General features: G+C 43.7%; 1 protein-coding gene across 2 annotated transcripts in view; it reads left to right on the plus strand.

Moving 5' to 3' along the window:
* Positions 1-22,228, plus strand: part of LOC111957424 (protein kinase C alpha type) — a 213,159-nt gene that overhangs the window by 137,958 nt on the left and 52,973 nt on the right. For both annotated transcript variants that reach the window (XM_023978280.2, XM_023978348.2), the window contains exons 6-8: positions 13,402-13,558; positions 13,671-13,805; positions 19,371-19,464. In XM_023978280.2, coding sequence (XP_023834048.1) covers positions 13,402-13,558; positions 13,671-13,805; positions 19,371-19,464 — 386 coding nt within the window. The remainder of the gene's footprint in view (positions 1-13,401; positions 13,559-13,670; positions 13,806-19,370; positions 19,465-22,228) is intronic.

The following is a 22,228-nucleotide window of genomic DNA, read 5'->3' on the forward strand; positions in this document are numbered from 1 at the left end:
ACTAATAACCTGGAGCGAAAGCTATCCTGAATCCCCTGGAACCGTGACGCGGATCCTATCTGAACCCCCTGGAACACCTCGTGGGACGGATCCTAATCTTGAGCCCCCTGCGTCCCTTGCGATCGAGCCCTATCTAAAGCCCAAACCGTAAACGTGAAAGCGGACTCCTCTCTTGAAACGCGCCCACTTTCACGCTGGAACGGATCCTACTGAACCGCCCCCCTGTAAAACGGGAAGCGAGACCTGTCTGCGCCTGCCCTGCCCCCAGCACTTGCTCTACATTCCCCAGTTCTCTCAGCTGACCGGCCCCTCCTCCCCCTTCAAGTGTTTCTCGACCCTTAACATCCTCACCCCCTTAAACCTAACCAACTGTCCCTCATCTGCATCGCAGACCAGTCTCTCGTGACCCTTAGTACCCCTGCCCAAAGAACCCAAGTCAAAGCTTCCTCTTCACACACTCCTGTTCCATCGCACGCCCTAACGTATCCGCTCTGGAACAATTGGCCATCCTGCCTGACCCTTTGCCCTGCTGGGGCCTTCAACCCCCCCCCCCCTTTCACCACCGCCCCCCAGCATACTGCACCTCCTTCCAACGGCACCAACACCTCCCCCCCCACAAGCCTCATTTTTGACACCCAGTACTGGTGCCACGATCACACCTTCTCCTAATCCCAAGAACGTAACACCCCCTTTACACTCCCGCAGTTTACCAAATCTCAATCTCTTAATCAGAGCCTTGGTCCAACATTCGAGCTTCGGAACCCAAGACCTTTCCTTTCTGATGAAATCTCCTGGCTTATCTTGAATTAGGGATATAGGGAGAACCTGACAATACCCCTGCTTTCGGCAGTATAACAATGGCGGGCCGGCTGAACCAAGCTAAGTCGTCTTGAAACTCCTTCTTATCACCATCCTCTCTGCCAAACCACCACGTTAAAACACCGTGTGATGAGGGACCCACAATGCGTCGATCATCCATATTGCTCACTCTACATTCTCTTAACAGAAATTCCAACGGCCGAAGTATTGGATTTAAATCAGTCTACTGAGTGAATAAAAATTCTAAGCCTAGACCAAAGATTTTATCTGACGTCTGAAGAAAGCCACGTTCACATGGGGTACCCATGCCAAATATCCCTTTGTAATGGAACACTTTAAGTGATGCCCTATTAAACGAGCCGTGCAAGCATAACATCTAGATAAGTAGCTACACTACTCATGAGATCAAATCGTAGTGATATTAGGCACTTCCGAGCAGTCCATAAATATCCAAAGGAAGTAGAATTAAATGTTAATCTGTGAACCAATCACAATAATCATCATACATATCCTATACTCTCACCTCCAACGGACTCATTTGCCTATTAACCTGTATGCTGCAATCCCCCACACCAGATACACCTATGACAACTTCCATGTTCTATAGTCCTGAGGCCCAAGAGCCCGGCAAAGTTTCAAAGAATGCTATATTATAAATAATTGTATTAAATATTAATAAACTCTTCAACAAAGACCACAAGACCCCAGAATGTAGCATAACAATGTCACTAATTACTAAGAGCAATAAAAAAGACTGTAGACAGATGCATTGAGTAATCAAGCCAACGAGGTACCGACCATTATCCACATTATTCTCCCCAAACCACTGACAACAATAAGACTTCTACCCAAATATATAAAATCATATATCATATAACCACACTTGTCAGCAATAAGATAGCGACTCTGCTAGATCTATCACCAAAGATTATTATCTCGCAAAGATCGGAAGTACAAAACTTAAAATCAGAATATGTTTTCCTAATTCCGAGCTCCAATCCAAAGATCTCTTCTCTTTTTGCGGGCAATGCAAATTATTTACTTAAAAATCATACAATGTGATTTTCTGGATTTTTGTTTTAGATTCCGTCTCTCACAGTTGAAGTGTACCTATGATAAAAATTACAGACCTCTACATGCTTTGTAAGTAGGAAAACTTGCAAAATCGGCAGTGTATCAAATACTTGTTCTCCCCACTGTATATATTTACCCAAAAAAATATGGGGGATTGGAAATGATGCAGACAATTACATTGGAAGCAACATTCTTTCCGCAATATTAAGCTGATCCACCCCTAAAAAAAATAAAAAAAATAAAAAAATAAATGACTGGTCCTTGTGGACCAACAATCCCAGATACTCGTAAATTGAGTCCTCACCTGCTGCTATCATATCAAAAGAGATATCCATACCCTTCTCCTGATCCTCCTCAGCTGAGGCCACAGACCACTGACTCCCCTCTACCACATCCCTTTCAACACTCCCCACTTGCACCCCATCACTCGTACCAGGCATCTCCTCCACTACCTGGGAGACTAGCCCCACCTGAACCCCATCACTCGTAGTGGGCATCTCCTCCACTACCTGGGAGCCTAGCTCCACATGAACCCCCTCCTGTACCCCAGCGCTCGTACTGGGCACCTCCTCACCAGTCTGAGGAACTGGCTCTTCAGATCCATCCTTAACTTCTACAACAATATTTTCCTCCTGCATAACATTTCCCTTTAATACAAGTTGCAACTCCGTGCCCTCAACACGGATAACTTGTTCCTCAGCGACAGGTGCTTGTGGCTGCTCTACCACTGTCGGCCCACCTCTCCCTACATCAGTGGGCCCAGGCGTTACGAGAACCACCTGCGCCCCTCCCTCTGCCTTCTCCCTTTTCGGGCAAGCATGTCGCTTATGACCAACATCCCCACACTCAAAACACCGTTGACTACCCGTACTAGCATAAGCCATATACAGTCTATTGTCATACTTGACTTTAAACGATAACTCTAAAGTCTGCTCCGGTGAGAGAATGAGAGAAAGAGAGGGGGCAAATGGAGAGGGATGAGTGAGGGAGATGAAGAGAGCGAGAGAGTAAGATATCGAGCGGGGTAGTTGGGAGAGAACAGTGAGGGTGAAATGCTTGCAGGAAAGGCAAAACATTGAACACAGAGTGGGGTGATTTTGCCAAATGGGTGAAATCGCTATGACAGGAATGGTGCCGTAAGGAGCTAACTGGACAGAACCAGCTTTGTTTTGTTCCGGTTGAGGACAAACCTCGGGGTATATGCCTTCCTCCTTCTGTTCTTCCCTCAAACACAGAGTCCATTCTCTCTCTCTTTCTGTGTGTTGTTCAGTTGTTTTGTCTCGGGCCTCAGCCTTTGTTCATTGAGTCCGGTGTTATGTAAGACAGGGTGACATTGTTTCTGTTGCTGTTTTGTAAATCTGGACATGGTAGGAGAGGGGAATGAGGTTTGGTTGGCTCAGAATGATGCACACAGAGACTGACAGATACTCATGTGTACACACAGTCAGACAAACAAACCCATGAAAACATGAATACAGATGCCTGCCTGCCTGCATGCCTGCCTGCCTGCATGCTGTACTGGTAACCCGTGTATATAGCCAAGTTATCGTTACTCATTGTGTATTTATTTATTCCTTGTCTTATTATTTTTCCTATTTAGCATTTCATTTGTTTCTGCTATTTCTCTTTTTTCTCTCTCTGCATTGTTGGGAAGGGCCCGTAAGTAAGCATTTCACTGTTAGTCTACACCTGTTGTTTACCAAGCATGTGACAAATAACATTTGCTTTGATTTTGATTGGTGTGTAATTGTGGCCTGTTAGTCATGGGAGTGTGTGTGTGTGTGAGGATGAGAAGTGTAATTGCTCTGACTCATGGCTCGGCTCTGCAAAACCTCATCTAGAACAACCCCCTCATCCCCGAGCTCGTTCTGTCTCTGTTCCCTCTTTTTAGTTAAACACCTTTCAAGCTCCTGCTTTCTTTTGTCTTTCCGACTCTCTCCATCTTGCTTTTTGTCTCTTTTTTTTTTTTTTTTTTTTTTTTTTGGCNTCTCTTTTTTTTTTTTTTTTTTGGCACTCCTTTTCTTCTCTCTCTTTTGGATGTCGTTTATCCCTCATCCCCACTGTTCCTTCTCTCTTTCAGTCCCTCAAATTATAATGGGACTGGGCCTCATCGTCCTGTTGTTCTAATTGTCTTTTCGTGACCTCGTTATTTACGATAGCAGCTTCCCTGTGTTCTGTCTCTCTGGTCTTTTTTTTGAATCTCTGACTCATAACGTGATATAGAGGAACGAGTACACTTGTCTCTGTCTCCAGACTCTGTAGACGGCGCGGTTGACATGGCTTCAGAATATGTTACGTGCCAGACATCATTCGGTAGTTTCTCTGCGGTAATACTAGGCAAGAGGCCGGGAAGATTGTGTTGCCAGTTAGTTAGGGAGTATTAGCTCTACCTCTGTGTCTAGTCAATAGCACATTTTGTTAGATGCTTTAGAACTGCACAAAGGTGAATGTTGGCCTACCACCCTTGGCTATCGATGCCATATCCAAGTCTTTGCTTCCACCTGCGTACGGAAAGCCGTCGTCTGCATTCAACAGTCCTCTCTTTGCTGTCACGAAAGCTGAAGAAATTCTGTCCAGCTTGGCCGGCGGCCTTTAATGAGCTGTCAGTCACATTACAGTCAATCAGATTTGCTGTGTATTATACAGCACTTGCTCTCAGGATCCATGATGCGGTCTTTTCTAGTTAACAAAGAGAAACCGAAACAAGGTCCCCACTTCCCAAATGGCACACTATTCCCTACATAGTGCACTACATTTGACCAGAACCCTATAGGCCCTGGTCAAAAGTAGTGTACTGTATAGGGAATAGGGTGGCCATTTGGGATGCGACCATTGCCTGCATTCCATTACCCCTCCCACTCCCACATAGTCTACAATGTGTATTCAAACTGGCACAGTATTTCCCTCCAGGAGGCCAGCAGTTTTTTCCTTATGATAATTTTTTCCATCTCCACTAAATGCTTCCACATCGACGGGACAGTAGTGGAGAAGATGGAATGTTTTAAGTTCCTCGGCGTACACATCACGGACAAACTGAAATGGTCCGTTCACACAGACAGCGTGGTGAAGAAGGCGTAACAGTGCCTCTTCAACCTCAGGAGGCTGAATAAATTTGGCTTGTCAAAAAACACTCACAAACCTTTACAGATGCACAATCGAGAGCATCCTGTCAGGCTGTATCACCGCCTGGTACGGCAACTACTCCGCTCACAACCGTAAGGCTCTCCAGAGGGTAGTGAGGTCTGCACAACACTCTCTGTGGCGCTCTGTACGATGCTATGGGGGCCATGCCTAAGGGACTGTCATGGGAAGAGGTATGGAGGGGGACTGCCGTGGGAAGAGGTATGGAGGGAGACTGCCATGGGAAGAGGTATGGAGGGAGACTGCCATGGGAAGAGGTATGGAGGGGGACTGCCATGGGAAGAGGTTATGGAGGGCGACTTCGCCCATGGGAAGAGGTATGGAGGGCGACTGCCATGGGAAGAGGTATGGAGGGCGACTGCCATGGGAAGAGGTATGGAGGGGGACTGCCATGGGAAGGGATTTGTGGTGGGAAAGGACAAGGAGGGGAACTCATGGGAGAAGTGGGTATGGCGAGGGCTTCCTAGATTTATAGGTAGTTTACCGAAGGAGGAGGAGGCCTGACATGTAAGAATTGAGGGTTGGTGGAGGGTGGGAAGTTCAGCCTCAAAAGAGAGAATGCTTTGTGTAGTGAGACACTCTATGTGGATTTAAAAGCCCTCCAGAGTTGACCTGCATGGTTGGGTCAACTCTCTGGGCAACCAGAAACTTCATGGGGGTGGTTTCCCGGACACAAACTAAGCCTAGTCCTGGACTGAAAAGCAAGCTCAGTGGACAATCTCTATTGAAAGTGCTTTTTAGTCACCAGACTATATATTTATAGTAGTTTATAGTAGTTTGTTGCTGCAAAGACAAATGTGCATGTCAACAGAAACGCACGCTTTCTCACCTGCAGCACACACTCAGTCAAATGCATGCACACACACACACACACACACACACACACACCCTGATTCCTCAGCGGGGCTCCCCGACAGAGAGAACAGAGCAGCTGAACTTTGTGGCTGGGCTGGTTCTCTCCTGCCAGAGACTTCCAACAGGCAGCCATGTCATTGGTATTCTGTGGTTGGCCCGGCTGCCTGGCTCTCTACTGAGGACCACTTTCCCAGTCTCTCTCTCTCTCTCTCTCTCTCTCTCTCTCTCTCTCTCTCTCTCTCTCTCTCTCCCTCTCTCTTTTTGTGTCTGTGAGTGTATACACGTACAACCATCCCGGTTCTCTCTCGCCCCTCTCACACACACACCCACACGCTTTCCCTCCCTCCCTTTGACCCCCCCCCCCCCCCCCCCCACCCCACCCCTGTTAACTTGGTGACTGACTAACATACCCGCCCCTCTTCTTATGGTTTCAGGAAAACACCTTTGTGTCAAAAAGCTGAAGTGATCCCCTGTTATCCAGCCCAGTCGTTCTGACATTGGTGCCTCGCTCCCTGAGCTCTTTACGTTTGACTTCACATTCTACTGTCTTTGTGTCAGTTCCATTGGGTTTAGGACCAATAGACAAAGATACGTGCCGTATGGACAACTGCAGAATAGTCGGGGAAAGTCCTGCAAAGAAGAGGAGTTTTAGAAACATTTAGATATCATCATTTCTAACGTTGGTCCTAAAATTTCTATATTTCTTCATTTTTACTTTTCGATTTGTGTGTATTGTCGTCTATTGTTAGATACCACTGCAATGTTGGCGCTAGGAACACGAGCGTTTCGTTAACAACCGCGATAACATCTGCTAAGTATGTGTGTGCGAAATATGATTTGATTTGGTACAAAGTACAATCCAATGTACGGAAAGAGAAAAAGGGTCTGAAAAGAGAAGTACCGCTCTAACTGATTCACTACTTCTGTTACCTCCGTCTATCACTCAATATACTGCAACCCACTCAGACGCGGTCCGCATTAATCACGTAACAAGTGCCTGTTCTTTTGAATCCATGGCGCTTTTTATAAGGAGACTGTCCTCGAGACTCTCATATCCAAGGTAACGGTGGCGTTGAGGCTTCTCCCCCTTTCATGTCCCAGTGTGTCAATGAGGACTCAGTCACTGACTGACACACACACACACACACACACACACACACACACACACACACACACACACACACACACACTTGTAGGAGATACTCTTGTAGACTTGTAGGAGATAGATTTGTTGGAGACGTGTGATGCGCAACCAATGTGTCAGTCCACTAAAATAAGGCTTTTTATGCACATACACTACCGGTCAAAAGTTTTAGAACACCTACTCATTCAAGGGTTTTAATATATGTTTTACTATTTTCTACATTGTTTAATAATAGTGAAGACATCAATTCTATGAAATAACACATGGAATCATGTAGTAACCAAAAAAGTGTTAAACAAATCAAAATATCTGTTATGTTTGAGATTCTTCAAATAGCCACCCTTTGCCTTGATGACAGCTCTGCACACTCTTGGCATTCTCTCAACCAGCTTCATGAGGTGGTCACCTGGAATGCATTTCAATTAACAGGTGTGCCTTAATGTGTTTGAGCCAATCAGTTGTGTTGTGACAAGGTGGGGGGGTATACAGAAGATAGTCCTATTTGGTAAAAGATCAAGCCCTTATTATGGCAAGAACAGCTCAAATTAGCAAAGAGAACAAAAACTTTTAACGTTTCTTCAAGTGCAGTCGCAAAAACCATCAAGCACTATGATGAAACTGGCTCTCATGGTCTGGTCCAAATAGTACATTTTTGTTTCCAACCGCCATGTCTTTGTGAGACGTGGTGTGGGTGAACGGATGATCTCCACATGGGTTTTTCCCACCGTAAATCATGGAGGAGGAGGTGTTATGGTGTGGGGGTGCTTTGCTGGTGACACGGTGTGTGATGTATTTAGAATTCAAGGCACACTTAACCAGAATGGCTACCACAGCATTCTGCAGCGATACGCCATCCAATCTGGTTTGGGCTTAGTGGGACTATCATTTGTTTATGAACAGGACAATAACCCATCGCACCTCCAGGCTGTGTAAGGGCAATTTTACCAAGATGGAGTGCTGCATCAGATGACCTGGCCTCCACAATCCCCCGACCTCAACCAAATTGAGATGGTTTTGGATGAGTCGGACCGCAGAGTGAAGGAAAAGCAGCCAACAAGTGCTCAGCATATGTGGGAACTCCTTCAAGACTGTTGGAAAAGCATTCCTGGTGAAGCTGGTTGAGAGAATGCCAAGAGTGTGCAAAGCTGTCAAGGCAAAGGGTGGCTATTTGAAGAATCTCAAATATAAAATATAACACTTTTTTGGTTACTACATGATTCCATATGTGTTATTTCATAGTTTTGATGTCTTCACTATTATTCTACAATGTAGAAAATAGTCAAAAATAAAGAAAAACCCTTGAATGAGTAGGTGTTTTAAAACTTTTGACCTGTAGTGTATGCTACAATTCAACACTGTAGATTATACAAGAACAACTGTAATTCCATCAAATACGTCTACATCTATTGTGTGAAGCTCATCAGGTGGTAGGTAGCATGTGGTACAACTGTTATGATAGTAGAGTCGGATGCGAGCAGCGCAGACAGACAGACGTTATGTTAGAGGGTCGAGGGTTCCTCCTACTGGCTGCTAATGGAAATGCCGTTTGTTTAAGAGAACAGAGGGTTTGTTCAAATTTGAGTTAACAATATTATTTTCTGGGCTTGCATGACAATGGGTTATACACAAGCAGTTAACATTTTGGTGGAGTTGGTTCTACACACAAGCACGCTCACACACACACACACACACACACCCACACACACACACACACACACACACACACACACACACACACACACACACACACACACACACACACACATAGTCCACACACCACAGTCCAGTCAGGTTATATCATGCTGTTGTCTCCCTGCCCACGCTATCAAAACGTAAGGCCATTATTCAAAGGTCACTTGGCTACTAGCGCTTTGCCTACCCCTTTATTTGGAACCGTTTTAAATATTCAAAACCTAACCTTTTGTATTGTGACAGTTAAAGTCGGGTCCTTTAAGAAATAGTGTGTAGTAACGTGTATGGTCTTTGGTCACCTGTACATGTTAGTATATTACCTAGGATCTATATGGAGATGTTGTGTATTGTATTTATACCAATGAAACTATAGTATAAACTTAAGCCTATTGAATATATCTGTACATTGTATGTTCATACAGTATGCAATAATGAACTGGTATTTACAAAACTGGGCGGTACTCATGTATTCTCATAGGTTTGTAGGTGTGTGAGTTCATTCCTAGAACATGCATTATACACTTTGGAAACTAATATCAAGACGCATCACTATCTTCGTATTTTACCTTCTGTCAGTGTTGCATGACAAAGAATTATGCTATAATGACACAGCACATGCTTCGGAGGGGTTCCTTACCTAGCCAACTGTAGGCTAGAATGACTCTAGGGCTGTCTCAAATGGCACCCTATTCTCTATATAGTGCACTACTTTTGACTAGGGCCAATAGGGCTCTGGTCAAACGTAGTTCACTGTAAAGGGAATAGGGTGCAATTTCAAAATCAAATCAAATCAAATCAAATCAAATTTATTAGTCACATACACATGGTTAGCAGATGTTAATGCGAGTGTAGCGAAATGCTTGTGCTTCTAGTTCCGACAATGCAGTAATAACCAACAAGTAATCTAACCTAACAATTCCACAACTACTACCTTACACACACACACAAGTGTAAAGGGATAAAGAATATGTACATAAGATATATGAATGAGTGGTGGTACAGAACGGCATGGCAGATGCAGTAGATGGTATAGAGTACGGTATATACGTATGAGATGAGTACTGTAGGGTATGTAAACATAAAGTGGCATAGTTTAAAGTGGCTAGTGGTACATGTATTGCGTAAAGATGGCAAGATGCAGTAGATGATATAGAGTACAGTATATATACATATGAGATGGGTAATGTAGGGTATGTAAACATAGTATTAAGTGGCATTGCTTAAAGTGGCTAGTGGTACATTTTTACATAATTTCCATCAATTCCCATTTTTAAAGTGAAGCATGGAGATGGAGCCAGTATAACTGTTGGCAACACGACTCAAACCCTGCTAAAATGTTTACTGCGGTGGACTAGGTTTAACAGTCTGATGCCTTGAGATAGAAGCTGTTTTTTCAGTCTCTCGGTCCCTGCTTTGAATGCACCTGTACTGACCTCGCCTTCTGGATTATAGCGGGTGGAACAGGCAGTGGCTTGGTGGTTGTTTGTCCTTGATGATCTTTATTGCCTCCTGTGACATCGGGTGGTGTAGGTGTCCTGGAGGGCAGGTAGTTTGCCCCTGTGATGCGTCTTGCAGACCTCACTACCCTCTGAGAGACCTTACGGTTGTGGGGCGGACAGTTGCCGTACCAGGCGTGTGATACAGCCCGACAGGATGCTCTCGATTGTGCATCTGTAGAAGTTTGTGAGTGCTTTTGGTGAACAAGCCGAATTTCTTCAGCCTCCTGAGGTTGAAGAGCGCGCTGCGACCTCTTCTTCACCAACGACTGTCTGTGGGGGACCAATTTCAGTTTGTCCGTGATGTGTACACCGAGGACTTTAAAACTTTCCACCTTCTCCACTACTGAAGCCCGTCCAGATATAGGGGGGGTGCTCCCTCTTCCTTGTTCTCCAAGTTCCACAATCATCTCCTTTGTTTTGTTGACGGTTGAGATATATATAGTTATTTCCTGACACCACACTCCGAGGGCCCTCACTCCTCCCTGTAGGGCCGTCTCGTCGTTGTTGGTGATCAAGCCTACCACTGTGTGTCATCCGCAACACTGATGATGAGTTGGGAGTCGAGTGCGATGATCCACGCAGTCGTGGGTGAACAGGGAGTATCAGGAAGAGGGCTCAGAACGCACCCTTGTGGGCCCCACAGTGTTGCAGGATCAGCGGGGTGGATATGTTGTTACCTACCCTCACCACCTGTGGGCGGCGCCCGTCTCTAGGAGTCCAGGACCCAGTTGCACAGGGCGGGGGTTCGAGACCAGGGTCCTCGAGCTTGATGACGAGTTTGTGAGTGCTACTGGTGTTAAATGTCTAGATGCGTAATGCGCTTGAACACATTCTCACATGGGTATTCGTCTTGTACACAAGATGGTTATGGGCAGTGTGCAGGTGTGGTTGCGATTGCGTCGTTGCTGTGGAGACCTATTCGTGGCTTCGGTGAAGCCAATGGAGTGGGCGTCATCGGTCCACCAAGGTAGGGGTCTATCTAAATTAACAATAACGATGGCATTATACAGAAAGAAGGTTATAATGGAAGCCGTCTTAGTACTTTGGTAAAAAGACCACAAGTCAATCGATTACATAGAAGGAGATGGCACCAAGAACAAAGTTTGCCAATGTGGGTCTAGGTGTCCGTAGGGTGGAGGTGATATGGTCCTTACTACTCTCAAAGCACTTCATGATGACGGAGTGAGTGCTACGGGGCGGTAGTCGTTAGCTCAGTAACCTTAGCTTTCTTGGGAACAGGAACAATGTGGCCCTCTTGAAGCATGTTGGGAACAGCATAACTGTGGAGATTAAGGAATTGATTGAATATGTCCGTAAACACACCAGCCAGCTGGTCTGCGCATGCTCTGAGGAGGCGGGTGGGAATGCCGTCTGGGCCTGCAGCCTTGCGAGGGTTAACACGTTTAAATGTTTTACTCACCTCGGCTGCAGTGAAGGAGAGCCCGCAGGTTTTGGTAGGGGGCCGTGTCAGTGGCACTGTATTGTCCTCAAAGCGGGCAAATTTGAGACTGCCGTTTTGAGAAGCATCCTAGCTATCTTCAACACATTATTCCCCCATTCCAGCCTAGTTCCATTTGCCCGGTTAGGTCCGAGTTAGCCTGGTTGCTAATATGTTTTTCTGCTTGTTATCCGTCGCCTCTGATATGCATTGTCCTACCAGGGATGACATTTGGTGGCAGCATTGTGATGTAACAATGTCTGGTATGATATATTGTTTTATTTATGGTGTAGGCTGCTGTTGTGATCGTTTTAGCCCTGTTTGGACCCCCAGGAAGAATAGCTTCTGCTCTGAGTCCCAAATGGCACCCCTATTCCCTATATGGCTCTGGTCTAAAGTAGTGCACTATGTAAAGCATAGGGAGACATTTGGGACGGAGCCCCTGTCTCTCCCAATGAAGTGTTCTAACCCTCCAGCCCTCTCTCACCTCTGACAGGATACTCCATCACCCGCTATCCAAACGACATTAACCCCCCCAAATCCCCCAGCACAGGTGCAAGCGGGAAGAACAGACAGAAGCAAGTTAAAAGCTTATTTGCACATTGCTTATCGAATTGTCTCGTAACTTAATTCTCTCTAATATGACAATCCCAGAGGCAAAAATGTAGCCCCTTTGTTATGTATATAGAACTATCAATGGCTGATACGATATGGATTAATTTTCAATACGTTTGGTGTTGTGAGGGAAATATAATTACTTATAGTTTAAAATGTATTTAGGTAAGAGAACTACTATAGCTTAATATAATTACTGCAGCTTACATTTTCTTTAATATGTATTAATTAGGACTCCCAGCATCCCCTGTTTGCTGAAATTCTTCCCTCAAAGCGAAGATACAGGCACTCTAAGTGTAGAACTAACAGGGCAAAACTCTCCTTCATGCCAGCTCCTATCAGCTTTCTCAATAAGCTGTAGTACGCTACTGTTAGGTATGGACTGACACTATTCATGCCTGGTTTAGAGGTCTACTTCCTGTGTACATATTGCTGTATATATCGTTTTTGTGTGTATTTATTGTCATGTGTTCATTTTGTTTTTACTATGTGCTGCAAAATGGTTTGCCCCTCTGGGATAATAAAGACTCTAGTCTATAACTCTACTATACCCTATCAACACAGAGTGCCAAAATGGCATCCATTATGCAGTTTTACTCTCGTAGCTTATCTGCTCTCGTTCCATGTCAAAGGTCAATCTAGCATTATAATCAACAGTCAGGGCCAGCATTTGATTGACAGGACCACATGAGAAGCTGTCTCCTGGGCTTAAGGGCCTGCCTGGCCAGGCAGGCGTTCAGTGGGTCGGTCTCCGTGGCGATCCCCTGCATAATGTAAAGTGGTTGGCTGTGCTCCATGGCTCTGGGAGCCAGAGTGCTAATGGGGTGCTAATTTCCGTGTCTGGGCGCTGTTTACTGAACATGGCTAAATACAGGACCACAGGGAGGCTGGTACTACTGAAATAGTAACAACAATACCCACACTGTATTTTTTATAAAATGTCCCCTGATTGTTGAATTTCCATGCCCATTATTAAATCCATCATGGTGTTACAAGGCAACTTTATAAAGAACACATTCACTTTTCTCAAAGTAATCCACTGAACAAGCAGTGATATCACCTGTACCACTGTACAATGTATTAGTTCAAAATCAACCTTTCCCCCTGTGTTGTTTCTCCATCAGTGGGCGAAGGTCGAAATCTGATCCCCATGGACCCCAACGGCTCATCTGACCCTTACGTCAAGCTCAAGCTCATCCCAGACCCCAAGAATGAGACCAAGAAGAAGACCAAGACCATCCGCGCCAACCTCAACCCCACCTGGAATGAGTCTTTCATATTGTGAGTTGAGGTGTACCCCTGGGCACAGTGTTAGGTCCCTTTCACGTTTGTGTATTATGGGTTATGTAGTCATTATCATTAACCCTGTACATATGTCTGTGTGTTATTCCAGCAAGCTGAAGCCTACAGACAAGGACCGCAGGCTGTCTGTGGAGGTGTGGGACTGGGACCGSACCACCAGGAACGACTTCATGGGCTCCCTGTCCTTCGGCGTGTCAGAGCTGATCAAATCGCCTGTGTGTGGCTGGTAAGTACAACATTAGATGACATTCCAATGCAGTGTTCCTCTATCTGGTAGGAAATATACAGTGCCCGCCATAATTATTGGGACAGTTAGGCGTTATTTCTTCTTTTGGCTCTTTACTTCAAAACTTTTGATTTGAAATCAATCAATGACTATGAGGTTAAAGTGCCGTCTGTCAGCTTTAATCTGAGGGTGTTTTCATCCGTACCGGATGAACCGTTTAGAAATTACAGCACGTTTTGGACCTCCATTTTAGGGGAGCAGAAGTATTGGGACAAATTCACATGTGTATTAAAGTAGTTTAAAAAATGTCGTATTTGGTCCCATGTTCATAGCACGCAATGACTACATCGAGCTTGTGACTTGACACTTGTGTTGGATGCATTTGCTGTTTGCTTTGGTTGTGTTTCAGATTATTTTGTGCCCAATAGAAATGAATGGTAAAAAAAATGTATTGTGTACTTTTGGGGTCACTTTTATTATAAATAAGAATACAAATACAAAAAGGCACTCGCACATCTGAGCAATCTTATTTGCAGGTGCATGGCATCAATTGAACAAGATGAAGGAAAAGGAAACCGCACACTGCTCTTGATAGTATCACCGATATTTAATAAGCTTACGTATCGGCCACACGGCCTTCGTCAGAGCTTTTGGGATTTTTTGAAAGTTGCACCCTTATGTAGACCTGGCTCCACCCACATCCGTTCTACACATCGAAGGGGGTTGGAGGCAAAGGAAAATAAATAAGTGCTACCAAATATAACAATGTGCATTTCATAAATATTACAAAAGTGTATAAATAAGGCGTATTGAACACTTCTGTATAATCTCAATGAGGACATAGCAAGTTCATTAGTCATTGGGTACATCATATGAAAAACATCAGAATAATCTACAAGAGACACACATTTCATGTTCCAATTCACAGCATAACATACAAAGGCATTTCATCATTAAGTCCTTTTGGAAACAATGTCTGGAGGGTGAAAATCCAAAAACATTCTCTTTTACTCAGAGTATTATTAATATCACCTCCCCTGTCTGATATCTTAACTTTCTCTATGCCACAAAATCTAAAGGTGGAAATGTCATGCTTCATGTCATTGAAATGTACAGCGACTGGATAATCCCTGTCGTTTCTCCTGATTGAACTTTTATGTTCACTAATTCTCTGTTTGAGAGAGCGGGTGGTTTTACCGACATAACAGAGCCCACATGGACATTTAATAATGTAAATAACATGGGTGGTGGAACACGTAATAATGTCATTTATTTGGAACCTTTTTCCTGTGTGTGGGTGACAGAAATATTGACACTTCATCATATTGTTGCACTGTGCGCATCCTCTGCATTTATAGCTATCATTTGGTAGAGGGCGTAAAAGTGCTTGGCTAATTTTCTTAAGTGGCTGGCAGTTGGCATGAACCAATTTATCGCGTAAATTGCGACCTCTCCTATACACAATACGTGGTGGATATTTAAATTCAGCCGGCAAAGCTGGGTCCGATGATAAAATATGCCAGTGTTTCTTGACCACCTCTCCCACTTTTCGCGAATTCAAAGTATATGTAGTTGTGAACATTACGGAATGTTCTGTAGCTTTAGCGGGTCTTTTTTGTAGCAGTTCATCTCGTGTTTTTTCCAATGCCAAGTTATGAGCTTCATCCACACATTGTGACGATAGGCCGCTTTTGTAAAAACCTCATGCGCATCTCCGCTGCTTTTCTAGATAATCATCTGTGGAGTGGCATATACGGCGCAGTCTAAAAAATTGGCTTCTTGGAAGTCCTCTTTTTAATGGCTCAGGGTGGAAGCTGTCACCCTGTAATAGAGTATTTCTGTCGTTTCTTTTCTATATAGACTTGTAAAAACAGGTTCCATTTGATTTCTCAATCCACATATCGAGAATGAACACGTTTAGTGTCACGTTCAATAGTGGATTTGAGATTGGGGTCAATGTCATTGAGTAGTGCCATAAAATCTGACAGTTCTTCTTCAGTTCTCCCATAATACAAAAAATGTCATCAATATATCGATACCACTTAAGGACTTTATTCAAAATGGATTCTTTTTCATTATAACCAAAACGTTCTTCAAAAAGACCCATATAGAGGTTGGCATAGCTCGGAGCAAATGTAGAGCCCATCGATGTTCCATTCGTTTGGAGATAGTATTCATCATCAACCTGAAATAGTTGTACGTTCAAAACATATTCAGCCAACTCTAGAAATGAGTTTGTTGGTGGATATTCATTAGTATCTCTGTCTCCCAAATAGTGTGCTAGTGTGCCAGCCCCCCCACATGGGGAATGCTGGTATAAAGACTCTCGACATCTAATGTGACCAAATACAGTCTTCTTTTAAACCCGTTATTGGTGAGATCTTTTTATGAAGTCTATAGAGTCCTTTACATATGATGGCAATGATTGCACATGAGATTTAATAAAAGAGTCTACAAAGTTTGGACAATGGCTCTAGCATTGAGCCTATTCCTGCAACCACTGTCTGCCTGATAGTTGCCTTGTTGTGTTTTAGGTTTGGTGAATTTCGGTAAAATGTATAAGCATGGACGTATGGCACATTTGCAACAAAGATATTCATATTCAGGTTTTGAGATGAGGTGGTTTAATAGGCTTGCTCCAAATTAGAGCAAATATCCCTTTGGAACACCTGTGTGGATCAACACTCAGTTTTCTATAGAAACGTTCATTGCTAGATTGTCTCTGAATTTCTTCTTTATATTTGTCATAGTCTAAAACAACCACAGCACCACCCTTGTCTGCAGGTTTTATAACCAAAGATGAATCTTTCATTAATTCTTTGAGTGCCAGTTCTTCTGTTCTCGTGAATTCTTCTGAATATGTTTTGTTTGTCTTGTATATACTGACATGGCTTCTTGTTCGACTAACCTACAATAGTATTAATCGAGGAGTTGTTAACCATAGGACAGAATTGCTTTTGGGCTTAAAATGGGTGCCAATTCCTTGATGTGTTACAGGCCCGAATCAGTGTTTTGCGAAACACATGCTTAAGTTTAATCTTGCGAAAGAATTTAAACAGATCTACTTTCGTATCGAATGGTTTACTCTGTACATGTAGGTACAAAAGAGAGGCCCTTAGATAAGACTGAGACTTGAGCGTCAGTAAGGTCTTTTTGGAGAGGTTAATATACCGCGTCCCGCTGTAGCTCGTGTCCACGGCCTGTGTTCCTGGTCTGTCACCCACACACAGGAAAAAGGTTCCAAATAAATGACATTATTACGTGTTCCACCACCCATGTTATTTACATTATTAAATGTCCATGTGGGCTCTGTTATGTCGTAAAACCACCCGCTCTCTCAAACAGAGAATTAGTGAACATAAAAGTTCAATCAGGAGAAACGACAGGGATATCCAGTCGCTGTACATTTCAATGACATGAAGCATGACATTTCCACCTTTAGATTTTGTGGCATAGAGAAAGTTAAGATATCAGACAGGGGAGGTGATATTAATAATACTCTGAGTAAAAGAGAATGTTTTGGGATTTTCACCTCTCAGACATTGTTTCCAAAAGGACTTAATGATGAAATGCCTTTGTATGTTATGCTGTGAATTGGAACATGAAAGTGTGTCTCTTGTAGATTATTCTGACGTTTTTCATATGATGTACCAATGACTAATGAACTTGCTATGTCCTCATTGAGATTATACAGAAGTGTTCAATACGCCTTATTTATACACTTTTGTAATATTTATGAAAGCACATTGTTATATTTGGTAGCACTTATTTATTTTCCTTTGCCTCCAACCCCTTCGATGTGTAGAACGGATGTGGTGGAGCCAGGTCTACATAAGGGTGCAACTTTCAAAAAATCCCAAAAGCTCTGACGAAGCCGTGTGGCCGATACGTAAGCTTATTGATTATAAATAAGAATAGAATATGTTTCTTAACACTTCTACATTAATGTGGATGCTACCATGATTACAGATAATCCTGAATGTATCGTGAATAATGATGACTGAGAAAGTGATAGACGCACAAATGTCCATACCCCCAAAAAGATGCTAACCTCCCCAGTTATTTGTAAATGTGAGAGTTGATGCTAGGTGTTGGTGTTTGTGTCTTATGGGGTTGTATGAAATGCTAACCTCCCCATGTGTATTGTGTATGGTGAGAGGTTAGCATGTCTTGGGGGTATGATATGAAATGCTAACCTCCCCAGTTATTGTAATGGTGAGAGGTTAGCATGTCTGGGGGTATGATATAAAATGCTAAACCTCCCCCAGTTATTGTATTATGAGAGGTTAGGCATGTTCTTGGAGGAGTATGATTGAAATGCTAACCTCCCCAGTTATTGTGATTATGAGAGGTTAGCATGTCTTGGGGGTATGATATAAAATGCTAACCTCCCCTGTTATTGTAATTATGAGAGGTTAGCATGTCTTGGGGGTATGATATAAAGTGCTAACCTCCCCTGTTATTGTAATGGTGAGAGGTTAGCATGTTTGGGGGTATGATATTTGTGTAACTTTCTCACTCATCAACATTGACGATTCATTCAGAATTTGTCCCAATACTTTTGCTCCCCTAAAATCGGGGCACTATGTACAAAAAGTGCTGTAATTTCTAAACGGTTCACTCGATATCAATGACAATACCCTCAAGTGAAAGCTGACAGTCTGCACTTTAACTTCATAATCATTGTTTTAATTTCAAATCAAAGCTTTTGGAGTATAGAGCCAAAAGACGAAACACTGCTTCACTGTCCCAATAATTACAGAGGGCATTACATTTGTGTCCAAAATTTTTTTTATTGTGTTTTATGTAGTCTACAGGAAGAGTAGCAGTCGTTAAGTTAATAGTGAAGAAGGGATCTTAATGAACATTTACTTCATTTAATTTGTCTTGGTTCCCCGTTGGAAGCAGTAAGAGCTGTAGTCTGATATGTTTTATTGCGATTTTCTATTCGGAAAGAGCAGTGTTAAATCAAGATAATAAGTGCCTTCTCAACTTACCTGCATTTCCTGTTATTGTTTGTCATCAATCACAGAGCCTCTATATCAGTCTGGTACAAACCAATCATTAATCACAACAGCAACAGTGAACTTTATCTCCACATCTCAGTGCCCTTTGAGGTGCCATCTAATGGCCGTGGGTCATAAATAGTGATGTGTTTCATGAGCCCAACACAAGGATAATTCTGGCCCAGTGGACTGGAGCCGAAGGGACTATTGCTTTGTAATGAACTATGCGTCTGGGCCAAGTGGGTATGAATCAGGAGGTAGAGCGAGATAGAGGAATGAAGGGAGAGAGGAATGCAGAGACGTAAACTAGTGGCCGCTCTATACCTAGCTTTTTGTCTCCGGGTAGAACATCTCTCTTTTTTTCCCCTTCAGTTTTATAGGCTGTTGAGATGTTAGAAACGTTCTGTTACTTTTAACACTTATCTACTGGACTATAAATAGCAAGCTGGGTCTCTGTGCTTGAATTCACATCTATAATGTTGTTTTTTGTAAACAGTCATAATTGAAATACAAATGATTTCTCTCTCTCTCTCTCTCTTGCTCTCTCTCTTTCGCTCAGGTACAAGATGTTGAACCAAGAGGAGGGCGAGTACTACAACGTGCCCATCTCAGAGGAGGATGACGGAAACGAGGAGCTCAGACAGAAGTTTGAGGTGAGGCCTCACAGACAGGACTGGGGAACATATTAACCCAATGTCTTTTAGTTATTGTAGCCCATCCTGCTTTCATCGAACATTCTGGGATTTTATTACACATTTGCCTGTTAGTTTGTATGAATGACTTCCGATTTATCCTAGTGTTTCATACAGTAACAAGTATTTTTAAATGTTTATTATATCTACATGTGACCATGACTAAGTGAACTAATCATATTAAGTCCTTGAGCTTCTTCCAACGCCACTCCACAACCACATTAAACTGGCATAATTGAATTTGGCCCTTCTCCATGACAAATATGTTTGTATTTCAAGATGGCCACCATCCCCCTCCAGACCGTAAGCATTGTGTGTTCGGGAGCATCTGGACATAAAACGGTCATGGATTCTCTATGGAAACAGGGCTGTTAATTAAAACTCTGTTGCGCTTCTCGTCTGCCTGAGGCGCCCAATGAGAGGCTGCCTCGTTGTTAATTACTCTGGGTGGCTCACAGGTGGGGTGGTCTTTTTCTCTTCCTCCAAGACACTAGTTTATCCAGCTTTGTAGATACAGGCTTATAGAATATGGTAGGATTTGACCTTTGACCGCTGTTTTAGAATCAGTGGTAACTCAGACTGGTGTCACTGTAAAGCTGTCAGTTCATCAGCACAAACATGGATTTGGGCTGGACGTCCTTCACTCCTGAGAATATCAGTTTTAGTTTTTTATTTTCATTCTATTCCAAAAGCTCCGTAATTGATTGAGTGATATGGATGGAAATATATCTACCACTTGTCTTATGGGCAGTAGATCAGGTGTGTCACTCATTTTGCCCTTGGGGCCGCATTTAGTCTTTAACGAGGTCCCGAAGGCCACAGTGATTAGAAAATATATATATTTCCTTCTCTATCATAGTTCTCTATCGTTTTTTTAATTTTCAATGCTCCCTGACTGACTAGTGATTATAACCAAGCTGGACAGTCAAGAAACTGTTTGAATGTAGGTTCATTATTATTTCTAAACAGTTTAAATTTGTTTAGTCATTTTAAAGTATATTGAGTGTTTTTAAAACATTTTTTTTTTTACTCAAACCACCTCTGCATTAGATTTTCATTCTAGAACTGTTAGAGAGGTTAGAGTGGAGGGATAGAGAGGTTAGAGTGGAGGGATGGAGAGGTTAGAGTGGAGGGATGGAGAGGTTAGAGTGGAGGGATGGAAGGTTTAGAGTGGAGGGGTTAGAGGGGTTAGAGTGGAGGGGTGGAGGGGTTAGAGTGGAGGGGGTGGAGGGGTGAGAGTGGAGGGGATGGAGGGTTAGAGTGGAGGGGATGGAGGGTTAGAGTGAGGGGATGAGGGGTTAGAGTGGAGGGATGAAGAGTAGAGTGGAGGGATGAAGAGGTTAGAAGTGGAGGGATGGAGGGGTTAGAGTGGAGGGATGGAGGGTTAGAGTGGAGGGATGGAGGCGGTTAGATGATGGATGGGGGTTTAGAGTGGAGGGGTAGAAGTGGAGGGTGTTAGAGTGGAGGGTTAAGTGGAGGGATGAAGAGGTTAGAGTGGAGGGATGGAGGGTTAGAGTTGAGGGATGGAGGGGTTAGAGTGGAGGGGATGGAGGGGTTAGAGTAGAGGATGGAAGAGTTAGAGTGGAGGGATGGAGGGTTAGAGTGGAGGGGATGGAGGGGTTAGAGTGGGAGGGGATGGAGGGGTTAGAGTGGAGGGGATGGAGGGGTTAGAGTGGAGAGGGATGGAGGGTTAAGTGGAGGGGATGAGAGGTTAGAGGTAGAGGGTTAGAGTGGAGGGATGGAGGGGTTAGAGTGGAGGGGGTTAGAGTGGAGGGGATGGAGGGGTTAGAGTGGAGGGGAGTCATAGCAACGGCACACTGCTGTTTGCAGTCGTCATAGCAACTATCAGCTACCCTCCTCCCTCACACTAACACATAGATATGTAGATGCATCACACACATCCAAACACACACCAATGCCCCCCATTGACCCGTGGTGTTAACTCAGTGTGGTTCGGAGGCAGGGCTGCCGCTACAATGTGTCAGAACACACACAAAACTAACACACCCTTTAGGCAGACCCCACCCCTTTCCCCTAATACACAAACACTCCCCCAGGCAGACAACACATCTCACTCTACTCCTGTAACTCAGTGATAAGGAACCTGTCAGGTTCTCTCTCGCTATCTCTCTCACACAAACACGCACTCTCTCTGTCTCTCTTTCTCTCTCTCTCCATCTCTCGCTCTCTCTCTTTGACTCCCACCTGTTATACACGTCCCACGTCATCCACAGCACAACAGACAGAGCAAGATGTCATCTCCTATTGATAACACAGACAACTGTCCTCTACCCTCACAATACAGACAGCTAGTCATTATTCTAGTTGGAGATAGTTTGAAACCCTGTGGAGATTGTGTGCACACACAGTATAATAGGACTTTATAGATCGTTTTTGAGATGGGAGTCATTCAACCAATAACTGTCCACAACTTTCACAATACAATACCCACTGGCACAGACATGCAGTTCAATGTCTATTTTTTATTACATTTGGTTGAGTTGTCAGCTACCGTGAATTAAACGTGAAATCAACTAAAATTGTCACCCTGTTATTGGATTTTTGTTAATTGGGTGGAAAGAAATATACGAAATTCCCTTATGTTGATTACTTTTTGCACATATGACACACACACACACACACACACACACACACACACACACACACACACACACACACACACACACACACACACACACACACCACACACCACAACACACACACA

This window comes from Salvelinus sp. IW2-2015, linkage group LG1, assembly GCF_002910315.2.
Source record: "Salvelinus sp. IW2-2015 linkage group LG1, ASM291031v2, whole genome shotgun sequence".
NCBI lineage: Eukaryota > Metazoa > Chordata > Actinopteri > Salmoniformes > Salmonidae > Salvelinus > Salvelinus sp. IW2-2015.